This window comes from Mesoplodon densirostris, chromosome 4 (genome assembly GCF_025265405.1).
Source record: "Mesoplodon densirostris isolate mMesDen1 chromosome 4, mMesDen1 primary haplotype, whole genome shotgun sequence".
NCBI classification, from domain to species: Eukaryota; Metazoa; Chordata; class Mammalia; order Artiodactyla; family Ziphiidae; genus Mesoplodon; species Mesoplodon densirostris.
The window spans coordinates 6,114,906-6,136,736 of record NC_082664.1 but is presented as its reverse complement, the minus strand read 5'-3'; the positions used below and the strand labels follow the sequence as shown (position 1 = coordinate 6,136,736).

The following is a 21,831-nucleotide window of genomic DNA, read 5'->3' as shown; positions in this document are numbered from 1 at the left end:
GCTTTTACATTACAGTGAGCTCCTTCCCTTGTGTTTCTACATGAGCATCACGGCCCGATTCCTTAAGCTTTCCTGATGCCAGAAACCTGGGTAAAGGAGATGCTAACTGATGGCCCACTGGAAAAGCAGCAGGAAGGGCCTTACGGGCGGGGCGGGGGGAGGATGGGGGGGCGCTGTGTGCACAGAGGTGAGGGGAGAGGGCCCTCCAGGTTGGGGGAGGGGGCAGTGTGCACAGAGGTGAGGGGGAGGGCCTTCCAGGCGGGGCGCGGGGGGGGGAATGGGGGGGATGGGGGGGCGCTCTGTGCACAGAGGTGAGGGGGAGGGCTTTCTAGGCGGGGGAGGGGGCAGTGTGCACAGAGGTGAGGGGAGGGCTTTCCAGGTTGGGGGGGCAGGAGGAAGTGTGCCAGAGGCCTGAGAGAACCCGGTCTGTTCAGTGAGGAATGATGCGGCCACATCCTGGAGGGCCTTGGGAGCCCCACTGAGGACCTGAGTCTTGATCCTTCAGCAGTGGGGACAGCCAGGGAAGGTTTTTTAAGGGGCAGAATCTGATCAGATGTGGATTTTCAAAAGATAGCTTTGGAAGTGGTATAGGATTGATTTAAAAGCAAATTTTGTCTCTTTGAAATAATTCGTGGCTGTTTTCTCTAACTCTGTAATGGCCACTAGCATTATCGCTTGTAATTGATAAAATGTTTATTCTTAACAACTGAAACGTAATCCCGCGTGTTTTTGCAGATGGGAATTTCTTAGCAATAGGCTCCCATGACAACTGCATCTACATATACGGAGTCAGTGACAACGGGAGGAAGTACGCACGGGTCGGCAAGTGCTCGGTGAGCGTGCTGGTCACTCCTCATGGGTCTGTGCAGTTATTTGTCACGTCACGACAGTGTGGGTGGGAATCTATAAGGCAAGTGAAACTCACCCAGTGTGTTCTCTCCCAGGGTCATTCCAGCTTCATCACTCACCTGGACTGGTCTGTAAACTCACAATTCCTCGTGTCGAATTCCGGAGACTATGAAATCCTTTACTGTGAGTGGTTCCCCAGGTGTGGTCTGGGTACAGATCACGTAGAACCTTCACTCTGAGACCAAATGGGGCCTCCTGCAAAAACCCACACCCCATACAACTTGGACACATGATGGCGTCTCTGGGCCTGGGCCCCTCCTCTGCACAGTACAGGAGTTGGGCTGGACACCCCCATCTTGGCACTGAGATACTTGGGGTTCGGGCCCCCAGGAGGAGAAGGCGGGGCCCTGCAGGGAGAAGCAGAGAGAGTGGGTCAGAGCTGTCCTGGCGAGAGGGATGGCCCCTCGTGAAGGCATCACCCTCACGGGCAGAGACCCAGCAGCCCCCTGGGCCCCTCCTCCTCCCTCAGCCCCTCCCGGCCAGGTCTGAGCCCCGGCAGGGCCGCGCAGGGGAGGCGTGAACGATGAAGGCTGCACTTGCCGAGCGCGTGCTACGTGCCGTGCGCTGCTTCCTCCAGCATCTGGCAAGCACCCGCCGCGTGCCAAGTGCAGGGTCCCAGGGCAGAGGAGGGCCTGGTCTCTGCCCCAGTGGAAGGTACCAGCAAGTGCAGTGTGCTTCGCCCACAGGCTCTCAGGTGACCCACAGCATTTTCTGGCTTGTCCCATTTTAAGGAAGAGGAAATATCATCTCAGATACAAGGCCACAGGCATCAAGGGCCAGTGGGTGGGGAGGTGGCCCCCCCTTGTTGAGGAGCAGGCCTGGGCAGGGCTGCTGGCGGTAGAGCAAAGGGGCCTCCCTCCGGCGGGACAGAAGGCCCTGCCTGATGTGGGGCAGACGTGGGGGATGGTTTTCAGGGACAGGCCATGGGTCTAGAATCTTCTCAGACATGGTCTCATACTCCACTAGTGAGAGTTTAACGGGAACAAAGAAATCACCTGCAACGCCACAGGTACTTGGTATAACTGGTTTCCGTAAGCTTCCATTCCTAACTCGGAGCTGAAGGGAGGGAGAGGGAGAGAGAGAGAGAGAGAGAGAGAGAGAGAGAGAGAGTGAGTGTGAGTGTGTGTGTGTGTGTGTGTGTGTGTGTGTGTCCAAGTGTATGTTGGGAGAGGGCTAGGGAGCCTGACAGCAGGGGGTGGAGTTGTATCCAGGGGAACAGTGAGCAGACAGGGGCCTCAGAACCAGAGGTGGTCAAAGAAACAGACCCAGAGAAGGAGATGAGAAGAAACGGAAGAAGAGGGGTCCCCACTGAGGCCCTGGGCCTTGGGCAGTGAGCACGGTCCCTGCGGAGCTGGGAGGTGGATGGTGTCCCCCTCCCAGAGGGCTCTGTAGCCGATGGGGCCTGGCTCCGAGGGCCCAGCCTTGCCCGAGAAGGAGAGAGGGCTTTGGCACTGACGTCACCAGACCTGCATTTGCCTTTCCAGGGATTCCCTCTGCTTGTAAGCAAGTCGTAAGTGTGGAAACTACGAGAGACATTGAATGGGCCACATACACCTGCACTTTGGGATTCCACGTCTTTGGTAAGGTTTCTGCACCTTTCATTCTGTTCAAACATAGGATGTATCTACTTTTAGAATGACTTTCTAATAGTAATGAAATCTCTTGGTCAGCTTCAAACTGCTCTGCTACCCTGTGGGCCCCACAGGACACAGGACACACTCCCCGCAGCCCTGGGGAAGGGCCAGGGCTTGCCCAGCTATGGCCAGGCGAGAGGAACCAGAACCCTCTTCTCTCGTATGAAGTGGGTCCTGAGATAATTCTCTAGAATGCTATGTGAGGTAGTGCCAAGCATCCTCGATAAATGGACCAGATGGTACCCGATCAGTTTATTTACCATTTGTTAGAGTGATTGTATCTTTTGGGCCCTTAAACTAAATTTTTCACCTCCTTCAAAGTTTAGATTAGGAATATGTTTATAAATGGTCTAAAATAAATTGCCACAATTTAGTAGAATAAAAAAGAAAAGGCAGTACTTATAATCTCTTTATGTATGACCGTAAGTCAGTAAATTGGCCAGAAGTTCACAAGTCCCCTTAGGGCTGGCGTTTTACCATCTTCTGGTGTTGAATGCTAGGACGCCCTGGGTTTACTCTAGATCTGCCTGTTAAGAAAATGATGTGCATGCAGCTCTCTCATATCCAAAGTTATTGGGACCAACAGGGTTTCCTGAAACAATGGTCAGGAGATCCCATCCCCCAGACCACACCCCAGGCCCACCTGGGCACAGGGCTGTGGAGTCAGAGCTGCTGCATCACCCAGCCCACAGTGAGCAGACACCCCACCTGCCCAGTGCCACCAGGCAGACGGCAGCCATGAAGGGCTGACACCAAGGAACGCCTGAAACACACAGGCAGTCCCAGAGTTAAAAAGCCCTTTGGAGGGCCTCTCATATGTAAAGAGTTACCCCCAAAAAAGAAAAGTTAGGAAACTGCAGGCTTAGAACTAGTCAGCTTCCCATCAGATGCTTTGGGAATAAAGAAAGCCATCATGTCTAGAACCAGGGATTCTGGCCTGCTTTCTGCTGTAGCGTCAAGAAGGGGCCTGAAAGAGGTGGAAGCCCCAAAGGCCTGTCACTGCGACTCTCATGCAGCAGAACAGTATACGCAGTGAGGGTTTCCCGGAACAGCCTGCAGGGAGATGATCTGAGACGAAGCGTTCCTTGGGCCTGGTCTCTAAATCTGGGACATTTCTATTTTCGTGAGAGTTCGATGGCCAGTCCCCACACAGTGTGGCCCTGTGTCCCGGTATTTCCAGTGCTCTGTCTGGGGTCTTTGTTTTAGGAGTGTGGCCAGAAGGCTCGGACGGAACCGACATCAATGCCGCCTGTCGGGCCCACGGGAAAAAACTCCTGTCAACCGGTGATGACTTTGGCAAAGTGCACCTCTTCTCCTACCCCTGCTCGCAGTTCAGGGTAAAGGCGCATCTTCTTCTCTAGCCTTACCCCACGGGGCACACTTACCGCCTGGCCTGTTGGTAATTGAATAGAAAGGTGCTGTGAGTGATGACACCAGTCACAAATGCAGGGGTGACCGTCATTCGGCTGCCCCAGAGCACTTCAGGCCCCCCTCCACTGCCCTCCAGGAAGAACCCCGCCCCCCCACGTGGTGCTGGCTTGTCCGCCTCTGCACTTCGTGGGCCGCCCCCCTCTGCTGTCCACCACGGCTCCCTCTGCTCCAGCCCTGCTGAGCCGAGCCCACACCAGTGCCTGGAACACCCTTCTTCGTTCTTCCCAGACCTGACCCTCCTCCTAGAAGACCCTCCCCTCCACCCCTGCATCCGGTCCTCCCTCCTTTGGGCCGGCTTGTGCCTGGTGCAGCCTCTGGGGTTGAACTTCTCCCTGCCCGCATCCGTCCCCTGCAGACCAGATTCTCAATGTACAGGGGCTCCATGTGGTTTGGCACGAATGTAGACGTCCAGCACTTCCAGCCCCGCCTCGATGGCTTTGCGTTCAGCTCCCTCCATGTCATTCTCCCCCAGGCTCCCAGCCACGTGTACAGCGGGCACAGCAGTCACGTCACCAACGTCGATTTCCTCTGTGACGACAGCCACCTCATCTCCACTGGCGGCAAAGACACAAGCATCATGCAGTGGCGGGTCATTTAGTCCCAGCAAGACCCCGGGGGAGCAGAACGGGCCAGGAGGTACAGACTCGAGTCTCGCTCGCTCGGTCACTGTGATTTCTGCTTTGTTTGAAGAGTTCTCACAAACCTCAGGAAAATTACGCCCTTTACTGGTTACCTTAGCTTAGTGGATCGGTGAGCATCACAGCAGGTCAGCCATTCAGGTCTCTCTTTTGTTGTACAATATATAAAACACTTAATATAAAAAAGATGCCAAGGTTTACATTACGGTGTCATCGAGAAGTGACTGGTGTATCCTTCATAACTTTTCTATGAACTCTTCAAAAACGGTCACAGAATGCCTTTTCAAAGATTGTATATAGGCTTTACTATTTCACCATGGAGGTTGCTAAGTCACATATTTATGATAACGAGGTACTGAATCATGATCGCTGTTGATTAACTGATCCTAAAAGGATAAGTCGTTGGAGAAGAGAATGGATAACTGATTTGCACAACTGAATCAGGAAATGCAAATAAGACTTTATTTGGTTAACATTTTCTAAGGTTTCATTCAGTTCTCCCTCTGGGAGGCTGGTGAGAAAGGGGTCAGATTCTTCTTGTGTTAAGCAGATTCTACTCCAGATTAACTTAACTATTGCAGCAGGGTACCCAGGCATTTCGGAGTTCCAGCTAGACTGTCTGCCTGACCATATGCAGTCAGCCACTTAACGCCTACACGAATCACATCCCCTCTGTTCCCTGTTCACAGGCCCTTGGTGAATGGTGGAGACAACTAGCCACCTTCCTCTGTATATTAATTGGCATGATATGGTATTGTACTTGTATAGGATTTTAGTAATTCATAATGAATACGTAAGGCTAGGCTTTACTATTTTAATGCTTACGGACATTGTATATTTGTATTTTAAGACCAAGTAGACCAAGTCAAAAAGATCTCTCTCTAGTGTACCATACACCTGCAGCGGGGAGAAGTCTGGAAGGCTCCACCAGGTACTAAGGGCAGCTTCTTTTCCTGTCTTTTGTGCATGGACGGCTTATTACGCTATGAAAAAAGATTGCGCTCTGATGAGTAAAACAGAGAAGGCCTTATCCATTTCAATTGTGTGGCAGATTGAAATTTATTGTTTACATTGGGGAATGTATCTCAGATTTTAAAATAGAAGAGTAATAAACAGACTTAAAGACGAATGTTAAGATTTTTACTTGTTCTAGGCAAGTAAATGAACTGAACCATCAACTCTACAGCACTGGTTGTTTAGAGTGGCCGATGAAGCTGAACATTGGGAAGCATTTTTTATTACATCTCCAGCCTGCTGCGGAAATGCCGGGCACCAGTAAACAATATGTATTAAAGATGATTCTGTTTGTATGTATCCTTATCAAATATATTCTATAATGAAATAAAATCTGAAAAGTGGATTTCTTATTGACCTATAATCATGAAAGTATATAAATTAAAATATTTAAAATTAGATATGATTCACACTATATTCTGTTTCATATCCAGATTTTTTTTTCTCACCTGGGTCATTTGCAGATAAAACAGCAGTTTGCCTATGGTGTGTAAGCATTCATCAGATTAGATAACTATAAAGAATTCAGCTTTTTGTTGTTGTTGTTGGTTTTGGCCACCCCACGTGGCTTGTGGGATCTCAGTTCCCTGACCAGGGATTGAACCCAGGGCACAGCAGTGAAAGGCCAGAATCCTAACCACTAGGCCACCAGGGAACTCCCAAGAATTTAGCTTAATTACCATACCCATTTGTTTGTTTACTTGGTTATGTAAATACTGGCAAAAATAATCATTTTAAAATTAATAATTAAGGAATAACCAGATCAGAGAAGGGAAGGAAACCCATTATTGACTCAAAAGTTATAAGATCTACTTTTCTTTCTGTACACTTTCAGTATTTTCCAAGCTCAATAATGGAAAAGAGGTGTGTATGTAAATCATTATTGCTGCCTTCACACTTGCCTACATTTTAAACGAAATTCTCAGTATTAACCTTGCAGGTATTCATTAACATAGCAAGCAGTGGCCACGTACCACCACTTACCACCTCTCAGGCAAACTAGGCCTAGAACCCCAGGATTCTGCTGGAATGAGAGACCCCAGAAGCAGAGCCAGGCCTGTTCCTCCCAGTGGCCTATGGCCACATCAGCTCTTAGCCCTACTGCGGAGAGTGACAGATGAGGGACTGTTACCCTAATCTCGGTGAAGTGATGGCGTGGACTAAGGTGCAAGCGGTGGCCAGGGGAGAGGTGAATGGAGTGTCTGAGAGAGGTTTCTGGGGTGACGTCAGCAGGGCCTGGCAATGGAGGGGATGGGGGCGGTGGGTGAGGCCCAGGTCCCCGACTGTTCTCTGGGCAGATGTTGGTGCTGTCAGCTAAGATGGGGGCACTGCAAGTCTGAAAGAGGATAATGAGTCAGGCCTGGGACAGGCTGGAGTGAGGTGAGGGGCCACTGAGACATCCAAGTGTTAAGTGCCAAGCAAGCGTTTGGCTAGCAGGCGCAGAACAGAAATCGGGCTGGAGGTACCACCGTGAGTGATGCTCTCTGCAGGAGGCCGACACTGAAGCCAGGGTGTGCTGAGTCTGCGGGTCCTGGGCAAGCAGGGTGAGGAGAGGGCCTCTGACCCAGCCAGGGGGACTCCGATGGACTTCAAGGGCAGGTAGAGCATGAGCTGTCAGCAAGGAAGGAGAAAAGCCAGCAGAGGGCTGGGTGGGCCAGGAAAGAGACCCACACGCGGGCTGTGGAGGACCTGGCAGCCGGGTGGCTTGATTTGGTGCTCGCTGTGGAGCCACTGTGGGCTCTTTACTCGTTTAGCAAATGGTTTTCCAGCATCTTTGTACAAAGTGATGCTGGGCAGGGGATCCAGGCGTGGTGGGAGAGCCTGGGCAAGTGGAGGAGAGAGGGCACAAGGTCAGGGGTGAAGGCATGGGGTGGGAGGCCTTCAGAGCCAGCTGGAGCTGCATGGGGAGAAAGTTCAGTGGATCCTGGCATCCATGGACTTACATCTGCGGTTTCCACTGCACGAGGTGCACCCTGGCAGTGGGCCGGAGGGGCTGTCCGTGGTTCACTGGAAAGCCGGCTCAGACATCTTCCCAACCCCTCCAGTTTTTTTTGAGGGATTGCTTCCACTGCCCAGAGGTTGCACACGGCACTCATTGGTTGTTTTTTCTCTGATTCGGGAACAGGCTGCCATCATCTAATCTTTGAGGCAGAAGAGCGCACAGAAGAAGTAACGTTGGAGACCCTCTGGCTTCCTCAGAGGGGGTCAATCTAATACACAACCGGGAAGCAAGCTGATAAGTGTGTACTTCTTGCGAGGTAGAAACTGATTCCAGGCTACTCTTCGTACTGGTTCTCAATTTTTTTAATAGAAAATTTCAAACATACACAGAAGTAGAGAAAGCCTCTCACCCAGCTTCAAAACTTATTGACATCCTGAAAGCCTCGTTTCTACTCTCTCTCCTAACTGTGGGTGGGGAGTGGGACTGGAGTACTTTAAAAGTCAGTCCAGCAGATGGCAGACCAGGAGGACGCAGAATTCGCGTCTCCTCACAACCAGGGCACCTACCAGGCCCCGGTGGGGGACTGCGGACCCCTAAGGGGACGGGAGAAACCCCCAGCGACCGGGTAGGACATGGGGCTTAGGGGGAGTGAGGGGGGAGGACAAGTGTAGGCGGGACGGGACTGGCGCCCCTGAGGGGCAGCTGGGGGAGGGGAAGGGATCCCATGCCCGAAGGGGGAAATTGGGGAACCACTAGCAGGGCGGAGGATCAAAAGGGAGCGTGGCCGGGCTTCCCTTGACCACTTGGGCCCCCGGGAAGCTGCTGAGATCCCGGGCCTGATACTCTGCCCACCGAGGCCCCCTCCAGCCGAGCGGATCCTGAGGGAGCGGGAGGGAGGGAAGGGGGAGCAAAAGTAAAGGCCAGACCTCTGGGACCGGCACCCCTAAGGGGCGGCTGGGGGAGGGGAGGAGTTCCTACACCCAGCGGGACCCACCCACGGTTAGGGGTCCAGCAGGGATGGACGGGGGAGACCCTGGGGGAGATGGTGGGGGAGGCCACGAAGGAACGGAAGGGGACGGGGCCAGTGCTCTCCCTGTCCACTCAGGCACTTGGGAGCCTGCTGGGTTCCCGGGCCTAATGCTCTGCCCTCAGAGCCTCCCTCCTGCCATGCAGAGCCCAAGCCCCGCCCCTGCACCCCTAGCCAGGGCCCCATCTCTACACTCGGAGACCCCCTCCAAGACCCCCTCCAAGGCGCTGGGCCTAAGCCCCACCCACACACCTGCACGCAGGGCCCTACCTCCAAACTCCAGAACTCCACACTCCAGAGGCCCTACTTCCAACATGCAGCCTCTCCCCTTCTGCCAGGTCCTAAGCAGAGGCCCCGCCCATGGTTGAACGTCACCCCGCCTAGGCCCCGCCCCATGCTCAAACGTCACCCCCCCACCCGCCTAGGTCCCGCCCCACCCTAAAAGCCGTCCCTGCCTAAGTACCACCCCCCACCTAAACTCCGCTCCCATAGCCAAGGCTTTTTTTTTTCTTTTCCTTTTTTACTCTTTTAGATTGGGGTTCTGTTTTACATTGTTGATTCATTGTTGTTGATTCTTTAATATTTTTATTTTTCCTAATCTTTTATTTTTCTAATTTTATTTTATTCTTTATACTTTGTTAGTGATCTCTCCTTTTGGCTTGTTCCCTACCACCCCCCCTTTTTTTTCCTTTTTCTGTTGTGGTTTTGTTTTACCTTGTTGCAGTTGTTTCAATTATAGTTTTATTTTTCCTAATATACTTTTTATCTTTCTAATTTTATTGTATTTTTTATTTTTGATATTGTACGACTCCTTTTTTTCTTTCTTTCTTCCTTTTTTTTCTTTTTTAACCATACCACGAAGCTTGCGGGATCTTGATTCCCAGGCCAGAGGTAGGGCCTGAGCTCCTGTGGTGGGAGCTTCGAGTCCAAACCACTGGACCAACACAGAACCTCAGACCCCAGGGAATATCAATCGGAGTGAGATCTCCCAGAGGTCCTCATCTCAGCACCAAGCCCCGGCTCTATCCAACTGCCTGCAAACTCCAGTGCTAGACGTCTCAGGCCAAACAACCAGTAAGACAGGAATACAACACCACCCATCAAAGAAAATAAAATGAAACGACAAAAAAAATACATTACAGATGAAGGAGCAAGGTAAAAACCTATGAGACCAAATAAATGAAGATGAAATAGGCAACCTACCTGAAAAAGAATTCACAGTAATGATAGTAAAGATGATCCAAAATCTCAGAAACAGAATGGACAAAATACAAGAAACATTTAACAAGGATCCAGAAGAACTAAAGAGCAAACAAACAGTGATGAACAGCACAATTACTGAAATTAAAAGTAGTCTAGAAGGAATCAATAACAGAATAACTGAGGCAGAAGAACGGATAAGTGAGCTGGAAGATAAAATGGTGGAAATAACTGCCAGGGAGCAGAATAAAGAAAAAAGAATGAAAAGAATTGAGGACAGTCTCAGAGATCTCTGGGACAACATTAAACACACTAACATTTGAATTATAGGGGTCCCAGAAGAAGAGAAAAAGAAAGGGTCTGAGAAGATATTTGAAGAGATTATAGTCAAAAACTTCCCTAACATGGGAAAGGAAGTAGTCAATCAACTCCAGGAAGCACAGAGAGTACGATACAGGATAAACCCAAGGAGAAGCATGCCAAGACACATACTAATCAAACTATCAAAAATTAAATACAGGGCTTCCCTGGTGGCGCAGTGGTTGAAAGTCCACCTGCCGATGCAGGGGACATAGGTTCGTGCCCCGGTCCGGGAAGATCCCACATGCCGCGGAGCAGCTGGGCCCATGAGCCATGGCCGCTGAGCCTGCACGTCCGGAGCCTGTGCTCCGCAACGGGAGAGGCCACAACAGTGAGAGGCCCACATACCACAAAAAAAAAAAAAAAAAAAAAGAACCCACCTGCCAATGCAGGAGACATGGGTTCAAGCCCTAGTCTGTGAAGATCCCACATGCCGTGGAGCAACTAAGCATGTGCGCCACAACTACAGAGCCTGCACTCTAGACCCTATGAGCCACAACTACTGAGTCCATGTGCCACAACTACTGAAGCCCGCGCACCTAGAGCCTGCAACAAGAGAAGCCACCATAATGAGAAGCCTGTGCACCACAACGAAGAGTAGACCCCACTCGCCTCAACTAGAGAAAGCTTGTTCACAGCAACAAAGACCCAATGCAGCCAAAAATTAATTAATTAATTAATTTTAAAAAAATCCAACAGCACATTAAAAGGATCATACCCCATGATCAAGTGGGGTTTGTCCCAGAAATGCAAGGATTCTTCAATATATGCAAATCAATCCACGTGATACACCATGTTAACAAATTGAAGGAGAAAAACCATATGATCATCTCAATAGATGCCAAAAAAGCTTTTGACAAAATTCAACACCCATTTATGATAAAAATTCTCCAGAAAGTAGGCAGATAGAGAACTTACCTCAACATAATAAAGGCCATATATGACAAACCCACAGCCAATATCATTCTCAATGGTGAAAAACTGAAACCATTTCCTCTAAGATCAGGAACAAGAAAAGGTTGCCCACTCTCACCACTATTATTCAACATAGTTTGGAAGTTTTAGCTACAGCAATCAGGGAAGAAAAAGAAATAAAAGGAATCCAAATCAGAAAGGAAGACATAAAACTGTCACTGTTTGCTGATGACATGATACTATACATAGAGAACCCTAAAGATGTTACCAGAAAAACTACTAAGAGCTAATCAATGAATTTGGTAGAGTAGCAGGATACAAAATTAATGCACAGAAATCCATTTCATTCCTATACACTAATGATGAAAAATCTGAAAGAGAAATTAAGAAAACACTCCCATTTACCATTGCAACAAAAAGAATAAAATACCTAGGAATAAACCTACCTAAGGAAACAAAAGACCTGTATGCAGAAAACTATCAGACACTGATAAATGAAAAATTATACAAACATATGGAGAGATATACTATGTTCTTGCATAGGAAGAATCAACATTGTGAAAATTACTACCCAAAGCAATCTACAGACTCAATGCAATCCCTATCAAACTACCAATGGCATTTTTCACAGAACTAGAACAAAAAATTGCACAATTTGTATGGAAACACAAAAGACCCCCAATAGCCAAAACAGTCTTGAGAAAGAAAAACGGAGCTGGAGGAAACAGGCTTGCTGACTTCAGACTATACTACAAAGCTACAGTAATCAAGACAGTATGGTACTGGCACATAAACAAATATATATCAGTGGAACAGGATAGAAAACCCGGAGATAAACCCACGCACCTATGGTCACCTTATCTTTGATAAAGGAGGCATGAATATACAAAGGAGAAAAGACAGCCTCTTCAATAAGTGGTGCTGGGAAAAGTGGACAGCTACACGTAAAAGAATGAAATTAGAACACTCCCTAACACCATACACAAAAATAAACTCAAAATGGATTAAAGACCTAAATGTAAGGCCAAACACAATAAAATTCTTAGAGGAAAACATAGGCAGAACACTCTGTGACATAAATCACAGCAAGATCCTTTTTGACCCACCTCCTAGAGAAATGGAAATAAAAACAAAAATAAACAAATGGGACCTAATGAAACTTAAAAGCTTTTGCACAGCAAACGAAACCATAAACAAGACAAAAAGACAACCCTCAGAATGGGAGAAAATATTAGCAAGTGAAGCAACTGACAAAGGATTAATCCCCAAAATATATAAGCAGCTCATGCAGCTCAATAGCAAAAAAACAACCCAATCCAAAAACGGGCAGAAGACCTAAAAAGACATTTCTCCAAAGAAGATATACAGATTGCCAACAAACACGTGAAAAGATGCTCAACATCACTAATAATTAGAGAAATGCCAATCAAAACTACAATGAGGTATCACCTCACACCAGTCAGTATGGCCATCATCAAAAAATCTACAAACAGTAAATGCTGGAGAGGGTGTTGAGAAAAGGGAACCCTCTTGCACTGTTGGTGGGAATGTAAATTGATACAGCCACTATGGAGAACAGTGTGGAGGTTCCTTAAAAACTAAAAATAGAAGTACCATACGACCCAGCAATCCCACTACTGGGCATATTCCCTGAGAAAACCATAATTCAAAAAGAGTCATGTACCACAATGTTCATTGTAGCACTATTTACAATAGCCAGGACATGGAAGCACCCTAACTGTCCATAGACAGATGAGTGGATAAAGAAGATGTGGCAGATATATACAATGGAATATTACTCAGCCATAAAAAGAAATGAAATTGAGTTATTTGTAGTGAGGTCGATGGACCTAGAGTCTGTCATACAGAATGAAGTAAGTCAGAAAGAGAAAAACAAATACCGTATGCTAACACATATATATGGAATCTAAAAAAAAATGGTTCTGATGAATCTAGGGGCAGGACAGGAATAAAGATGCAGACGTAGAGAATGGACTTGAGGACATGGGGAGGGGGAAGGGTAAGTTGGGACGAAGTGAGAGAATAGCATTGATATATATACACTACCAAATGTCAAATAGATAGCTAGTGGGAAGTGGCTGCATGGCACAGGGAGATCAGCTCAGTGTTTTGCGACCACCTACAGGGGTGGAATAAGGAGGGTGAGAGGGAGATGCAAGGGGGAGGGGATATGGGGATATACGTATGCATATAGCTGATTCATTTTGTTTTACAGCAGAAACTAACAACACTGTAAGGCAATTATACTCCAATAAAGATGTTAAAAAAAAAAAAACTCCAAGCCACCATGTCATTTCACCTAGAAATACTTTAGTCTGCTGCTCTAATGAGGACAGTTTATTTTATGTAACCACCATGACCTCATCACAGCGGACAGACTTAACAGCGATTCCTCGCTACTGTCTAATGCTCAGTCCATATGCAGATTTCTCCAGGTGTCAAATCAGCCCCATGTCTCAATGCCTAGCACTGCCTGGGTGTACGATACAGCCGTATAAAGCCTTGGGCATACAGCTGCCAGGTGTGCGCCCTCCCCTGAAAGTGCAGATAGGGGCTCAAGCCTGCATGTGCCCTTAGTTCCAGACCCTTCTCTGACCCTGTGGCTCACTGCCGCATTGTACCCTTCCCCTCCCACTCCCTCCACCCCTGGGCAGTATGCTCAGCTGTCCCTTCCCCCCACCCTGCCTCAGGGCCCCTCGGGACACTCCCCTCCTAGGCCACCCAGCTGGATCCTTCCCACCTTGGCTGGCGGGTGGGACGAGACCCAAGTGCCTGTTGAGAAACCTCCGCTCCCTCTTGAAGGTGGAGCCCTGTTCAAGGTGAGCTTTTCTGGCAGGGGTTCAGTCCCTCCCAGGGGGTCCCAGCTGTTCCAACTTGCCTCCTCCATGCTCTTCCACACGCTTCAACAAAAACAGGACGCAAGCTCAGACCACCCTGGGGCCGGACGTGGGAAGGGAGTGGAGGCAACCCTGCACTTGGGACGCCTAAGGGAGGGGTGTGCTTGTGGACACAGATTTTGTGTGAGCTCAAAATGAGGATGAGCTAAGAACAAATTTGGTTGTGTCAGCTTAGAACCAAAGTAGGTTCCACCCATAAGATGAAAACTGAAAAGGTAATCATCAAAACTTGGAAATAGATTTACGTGTAAACCTTCCCTCGTCTACCCTTCTGGCTACAGGTGCGCCACCTAGTGGCAGAAAGCAGAGCTCACCTTCTCTTCCCCAACTTGCCAGTTCCTGTCTGACCTCCTTTAGACTAGGAGTGTGGGGAGAGAGAAAGGAAATTCTTTAATTTTTTTTTGAATTATAGTTAATTTACAATGTGTTAGTTTCAGGTATACAGCAAAGTAATTCAGTTATATATAGATATATAGATTCAGATTCTTTTCCATTACAAGTTATTACAAGATATTGAATATAGTTCCCTGTGCTATACAGTAGGACCTTTTTGTTTATCTATTTTATATGTAGTACAGTAGTTTCTATCTGCTAATCCCAAAATCCTAATTTACCCCTCCCGCCTTCCCCTTTGGTAACCATAGGATTGTTTTCTATGTCCCTGAGTCTGTTTCTGTTTGTAAATAAGTTCATTTGTATCATTTTTTTAGACTCCACAAATAAGTGACATCATATGATATTTGTCTTTCTCTGTCTGACTTACTGCATTTAGTATGATCATCTCTAAGTCCATCCATGTTGTTGCAAGTGGCATTATTATGTTCTTTTTTATGGCTGAGTAATATTCCATCATATATATATATATATATATATATATATATATATATATGAAACATCTTCGTTACCCATTCATCTGTTAATGGACACTTAGGTGGCTTCAATGTCTTGGCTATTGTAAATAGTGCTGCAATGAACGTTGGGGTGCATGTATCTTTTCCAATTAGAGTTTTCATCTTTTCCAGATATGTGCCCAGGAGTGGGATTGTTGAATCATATAGTAACTCTAATTTTAGTTTTTAAGGAACCTGCATACTGTTCTCCATAGTGGCTGCACCAACTTACATTCCCACCAACAGGGTAGGAGCATTCCCTTTTCTCCACACCCTCTCCAGCATTTATTATTTGTAGACTTTTTGATGATGGCCATTTTGACCGGTGTGAGATGATACCTCATTGTAGTTTCGATTTACATTTCTCTAATAATTAGCAACGTTGAGCATCTTTTCATGTGTCTGTTGGCCATCTGTATGTCTTATTTGGAGAAATATCTATTTAGGTCCTCTGCCCATTTTTTATAGGGTTGTTTGTTGTTTTAATATTGAGTTATATGAGCTGTTTGTATATCTTGGAAATTAAGCCCTTATCAGTCTCATCGTTTGCAAATATTTTCTCCCAGTCCGTCGGTTGTCTTTTCATTTTGTTTATGGTTTCCTTTGCTGCTCAAAAGCTTGTAAATTTGATTAGGTCCCATTTGTTTGTTTTTGCTTTAACTTCTTTTGCCTTGGGAGACTGACCTAAGAAAACATTGCTATGATTTATATCGGAGAATGTTATGCCTGTGTTCTCTTCTAGGGGTTTTATGGTGTCGTGTCTTATGTTTAAGTCTTTAAGCCATTTTGAGCTTATTTTTGTGTATAGTGTAAGGAAGTATTCTAACTTCTTTGATTTACATGCAGCTATCCATCTTTCCTAGCACCACTTGCTGAAAAGACTTTTTTCTCCATTGTATATTCTTGCCTCCTTTGTCGAAGATTAATTGACCATAGGTGTGTGTTTATTTCTAGGCTCTCTATTCCATTCCATTGACTTATACGTCTGTTTTTGCACTAATACCATGCTATTTTGATTACTGTAGCTTTGTAGTATTGTCTGAAGTCTGGGAGGGTTATGCCTCCAGCTTTGTTCTTTTTCCTCAGGATTGCTTTGGCAATTCTGTGTCTTTTGTGGTTCCATATAAATTTTAGGATTATTTGTTCTAGTTCGTGAAAAATGTCATGGGTAATTTGATAGGGAACACATTAAATCTGTAGATTGCTTTGGGTAGTATGGCGATTTTAACAATATTGATTCTTCCAATCCAAGAGCATGGGATATCTTTCCACGAGAAAGGAAATTCTTATCAGACAATCATTGTTCTCACTCTCTGGGCAGCTGTTTCAGCCGACCCTTCCCAGGGAGATTCCAGAGGTTCTTGGGGAGCCCCTACGTTGCCAATGTTCTCTCACCCATAGTGTAGTCCCCTTGACCTGGGGAAAGGTGTTCTGTCCATTAGGCGGCTGCTTTCTCCTGCAGCCCCTGAGCACAGGGCAGTCCACCTCTTGTCCTCTTTCTGTGGAAGTCTGACAGCCCCTGCTTGTGGCCCTGTGGACGGGATCTAAGTTGATTCCTCCCCTGGCTCGCATCTTGTCCCACTCCCGACACTGACGGGTGGGCAGTTATGCCCTCCCACACAGCTTCCTCGGGCATCTGCTGAGAGCCACCCAGTCGCCTGTAGATATTTCAGCCACTAAGTCCACAAATTCCAGGGGACACGCTCGAGCTCTCAAGAAATTGGGGTGAGAGGGAAGCAACGCCCACCCCTCCTTCTTGAGGAAAGGGGGTTGGAATCAACAGCTCAACTTTCCCCAGAAGAAATTCTCCTTACAAATACTTTTTAAGAATTTGAATTCCTGACCCTTTTATACCCTTAATGTGGATGTGAGGGGCTGGGAGGTCTCTTGGGGACCTCCTCTGTAAACTCTGCCCGTGGTCCAGCAGCACCTTTGGAATGCATGTCTACTGGGTCTCAGCTCCTCCCCCAAGACTTGGCTGGCATGCATGCACGCATGCACACACACAGGTACTCATGCCCACACACACACGCGCGCACACACGCACCCAGGCTTGCACGGGCTCAGCTTCACTGGATCTCGCCCAGCCTTTCTCCAGTTCCCATCCTTCCACTTCCTCTCTGCACGACCGGCCTGAGAGGTAGGATCACTTTCCCATCTTCTACGAGGAAGAGACCTGGGGTCAGAAAGATAGAGGTGCTTGCCCATGTCGCTCAGTGAGTTGGCGGCAGAGCCAAGGGAGACCCCCCCAGTTCTCCCAAGCTACGTTCTCGGACCCGTGCTCCGCAGAGCGCCATTCAAGGCACAGCAATAGAGGATTTCCAAATAACTTGAGAAATACCACGTGCTACGTACAGTGTGTGGTCTATGGGGACTCAGTGAAAGGCATTGGGAAGCTCTGTCATAAAGAAACCTGTTGGGACTTCCCTGATGGTCCAGTGGCTAAGACTCCACACTCCCAATACAGGGGACCGGGGTTCAATCCCTTATCAGGAACTTGATCCCACATGCCGCAACTAAGAGTTCACATGCTGCAACTAAAGATCCTGCGTGCCACACCTAAAAAAGATCCCACATGCCACAACGAAGATCCCACGTGCTGCAATTAAGACCCGGCACAGCCAAAAAAAATAAATATTAAAAAAAAAAAGAGAGAGACCTGTTTACACCAACATTTCCCAGACGTGAGCGTTGGCAACCTGTGCTCTCAAGACACTGATTATCGGCCATGACTCTTCCATCTTAGGAAACGCTGTGAGAGAAAGTTCATCATCCAGGAGCTGAATATATCAAAGAAAGGGGACTCAGAGGCCACATGATTCTCCCTCCCCTCCTCCATCCCCAGTTTCTGCTAAGAAGGGCTTCAAGGCCGCATTCTGAACAGCAGGACAAGGTGCATGAGGGCGCTTCTGCTTTCCTGTGTTCCCAGCCGACTCCTTTAGACTATGTCCTGCTTTCCTCTAGAGCAACCAGCCTCACTGATGCACAGAATCTGTAACTGGAGACCCTAGGGTGCAATGCAACAAGCCCCTAGACAGCGGAGAACACCAACCCTCACCTCCCTCACCCCTTTTATTAAGCCAGTTGCCATGGCGATGGGGGGGGGACCAGAATGGCAGGCACTGGGAACGAATTTGCTTAGAAAGTTTCAGCTTATAACATTTGGGGGCAATCTCTCCCTCCTTACCAGGCCTGAACTAAGGAATTGCCTGACTCCCTGCTGTGTGACACGGTCTGTGGCATTTCTGAGATTCCCTCGGCCAAATGGGCTTCTTTTTTATTATTATTATTTGTTTGTTTGTTTATTTTTGGCTGCGTTGGGTCTTCGTTGCTGCACGTGGGCTTTCTCTAGTTGCAGCGAGCAGGGGCTACTCTTCGTTGTGGTGCACGGAGTCTAGGCGCCCGGACTCAGTAGCTGTGGCTCACGGGCTCAGTAGTTGTGGCTCTAGAGCGCAGGCTCAGTAGTTGTGGCGCGCGGGCTTAGTTGCTCCATGGCATGTGGGATCTTCCCGGACCAGGGCTCAAACCCATGTCCTCTGCATTGGCAGGTGGATTCTTAACCACTGCGCCACCAGGGAAGTCCCCTAAATGGGCTTCTGTATCTTTTAAGTTACCCCCAGAACCCTTACAGCCATGACTGCCAAAAAGGAGAGTGAGCTGTGATAGTCACAATCCAGCGCGCTGCCCACCCCTCACTTACACCCATGGCACTGCACAGTGTTCTGTTCTCATGTGGTTTATTTGGGTTTGTTTTACTCTGATTCACACAGAAGTGGCACGTGGTTTAGAAACCACGGCATCGGCTTATCATCTGGATTTGAAGCCAGCCATGGGAGAAGCCAGACAGCACCCCTGTGCTTCTTGTTTCAGGAGCACCTGAGGTTGCCCCATCCTCACCTTCAATCACCCTTGGCATCGGGCTGCTGTGAAAGCACTTTCAGATGCTGTGGGAAAGGCTTTTCCCTCGTTCTGGCATGTTCACTCCTGTGTGTCTCCTTCCCAGGCTGAGGCAGCTCTCGGGCTCAGACATCAGCAGGGTTCAGAGGAAGGAGAGGACCCAGGAGGCTCAGGACAGCCAGATGGGGAGAACTGGAGTCCAGGAGGACAGCCACGCAGCTACTGCGCCCTTACCTCCCCCGAGGTACTCTGGCCGACCCCCACAGTAGGGTTGTTTTATTTGTAGAATGGTGGGGCTGCAGGAGAACTCGGAGAGCTTGGGGTGGGGGTCATCTTGGGGGAGTATTTCCCCAAGTGTGTTCTGTGGAACATCAATTCCACAAGGTGTTAATAGACCCTGGGTTTGTGAGTCAATGAGTTAAACAGGTTTGAGTATGCTTTTAGTGTGGATCTTCTCAGAGTTTGTTTTTTTTTTTTTTTTTTTTGCGGTACGCGGGCCTCTCACTGTTGTGGCCTCTCCCGTTGCGGAGCACAGGCTCCGGACGCGCAGGCCCAGCGGCCATGGCTCATGGGCCAAGCCGCTCCGCGGCACGTGGGATCTTCCCGGACCAGGGCACGAACCCGTGTCCCCTGCATTGGCAGGCGGACTCTCAACCACTGCGCCACCAGGGAAGCCCCTTCTCAGAGTTTTAATACATCGATGTGCATTGTCCAGGGGGCCATTGTGCCCCTCCATCCATCCAATAAGTACCATCTCCTTTCTGCACCAGACACCACACTAGGACCAGGGACACCAAAGGACACCACAGTTCTTGCTCTTGTGGAGCCAGACAGCTGGCGACAGGCAGCGGGGAGTTAGCAGAGATGGAGACCCCTTAAGCCTGGGGACTCAGGCAGGTGGCCTTTGAGCAGAGAGTGGAGTGGCAGAGTGAGGGGCCGAAGCATGCGGCCATCTGGGGGGGCCTCCTGGGTGCCAAGCACGCAGGGTCCCCAGGGCTGTGTGACCACACTCACCGCCTTTCCTTCCTGGGATGTGTCTACAAGGCAGAGTCTCTGGAGCACATGGTGGGGAGGATGCGATTTTGTTCAGCCCTGTCTTTCTGTAGATGTAGAAACCAGAGTACTGGGAAAACAAGGATTTGCTCTAGGTCACTGTGACCTTGGCAGGGACAGCCCCCCAGCCACCTTAGTTTGTTTGTTTTTTAATAAAATAAAGTTTACTGTACTTTTTCATGATAAAACTAATACATACTCATCACAGCAAATTCAGAAGGAAGCCCTCCCATAACCCTACCACCCAGAAATAGCACTGATATTTCTTAGTGCATTTCCTTCCTGCGTTTTATTTCTGGGAGCACATTTTTAGATGTGTTTCTGTAGTTAACATATTGCATAGACAATGCTTTGTATTGCTTTTTTCATGTAACTTTATAAGTATTTTCCCCTATCATTATAACTTCATTATAAAGAACTCCGATCAGCTGCAGATAAACAGGCTGCTGTGACTGATATCACTCTCTTAGCTCAGTCCTCTCACCCCTATGGTGATGGTGATGATGATGATAAGAAAAAGCAATAAAGGCCACACTTACAGAGGGCATTTGTCCACAATGCATTCTCTGAAGTCTCCTTCCATCAACATTTAAAGAGGCTCCAATCTTTCCCATCAGAAGAAAACCCCCCTGGTCTGTTCCTCAACTCTCGGTCCTCTGCCCGCTTCCTTTCCTTCTCCGCCCCTCCCGGGGCTGTGTCCTCAGCTCCTGGGGTCTCAGTCACCTCTTCAGCTCTGATAAGCCCCCAGATCAGTATCTTTGACTCATCTTCCTTAGCACCACACCTGGATGTCCATCTGCTTGCCCACTGGGACCTCAATTTCATGTCTCAAATCAGTTCATCCACTTTTCTCCCCAAACCCTGTGCTCCATCCTCACAACTGCCCAAGCCAGCAGTGGGCATCCCTCTCCACCCCTCTTTTGGACTCACTGCCCGTATCAACAAGCCGCCAATAATAGTCATGACTCCACAGCATCCCTTAGAGAGCCCTTAGCCACGCCCCACACAGGGCGACTCCTTCAACACTCTCACCACTCGAGGAGGGGGCTTCTCTTTATGATGGTCCTCCTTTTATTGACAATGAGGAAACTAAAACTCAGAGAGGTCAGGTAACTTTCTAGGGCTGCACAGTGAGTGAGCTGGGATTTGAACCCACGTAGTCAGGTTTCAGAGTTCATGCTCAGCAGTCCTGCGTCTCCAGCACTGAAGGGGCCATCACCTGCGTCCACGTCGTCTCCTCATCTGTGTTGCGTCTGCCCTGGCCCAGCTGCAACCCCACTGGCCTTGCGCCACGTGGCAGCCGAGTGAGCTTTCTAAATACCCCCATTCTCTTGCTTAAACTCCTTTAGCGGCTCTTAGGGAAAAGCTCCTTCACGCTGTGCACGGGGCCTGCTCAGGGGGCTCCGGGCTCCTCTGCCACACCACCTCTCTCTGCTACCACTCTCTGTCCCCACACCCCAGCACGCTCCCTGTCACCACCCAGCCTTCACCAGTGTTTACACCTGCTCTCTGCCCCAACACTCTTCCTCCCATTTTTCCTGGCCAACCACCATAACTTTCATAACTCAGCTAAAAAGCCACCTCCTGGGGACTTCCCTGGCGGTCCCGTGGTTAGGACTCCACGCGTCTACTGCAGGGAGCATGAGTTTAATCCCTGGCTGGGGAACTAAGATCCTGCAAGCCACAAGGCATAACAAAAAAGAAAAAAAAATAAAAGAAGCCACCTCCTCCAGGAAGCCTTCCTGGAGTGCCTAGTCTGATTTCTGGTCCCTCTTATGTGTTCCCCTCCCCCTCCATTGTACTTCCCTTATCACAGTGAATTGTTAGCATGGGTTTCCTTAGTCTACTTACCTGTAGCCCTTCTGTCCATAAGCTGCCTAAAGCATAAACACTCCGCATCTTGTTCATTCTTCTTTCTCCAGCACTTAGCACAGTGCCTGGTGAGGACAGCCTATCAGTAAGTTAGGGGGATACACGAATGATTGGAGCTACAGGCAAGGTGA

At 48.5% G+C, this 21,831-nt stretch overlaps 1 protein-coding gene across 5 annotated transcripts in view; it reads left to right on the top strand.

Moving 5' to 3' along the window:
• EML1 (EMAP like 1) overlaps positions 1 to 6,025 on the top strand; it is a 141,394-nt gene extending 135,369 nt beyond the window's left edge. For 4 of the 5 annotated variants that reach the window (XM_060095652.1, XM_060095656.1, XM_060095654.1 and 1 more), the window contains 5 exons: positions 736 to 833; positions 945 to 1,032; positions 2,394 to 2,489; positions 3,750 to 3,880; positions 4,447 to 6,025. In XM_060095652.1, the coding sequence (XP_059951635.1) occupies positions 736 to 833; positions 945 to 1,032; positions 2,394 to 2,489; positions 3,750 to 3,880; positions 4,447 to 4,572 (539 nt within the window). In that variant the 3' untranslated portion in view covers positions 4,573 to 6,025. The remainder of the gene's footprint in view (positions 1 to 735; positions 834 to 944; positions 1,033 to 2,393; positions 2,490 to 3,749; positions 3,881 to 4,446) is intronic. The other variant, XM_060095653.1, reaches the window with a different exon arrangement.
• The last annotated feature ends 15,806 nt before the right edge of the window (positions 6,026 to 21,831 follow it).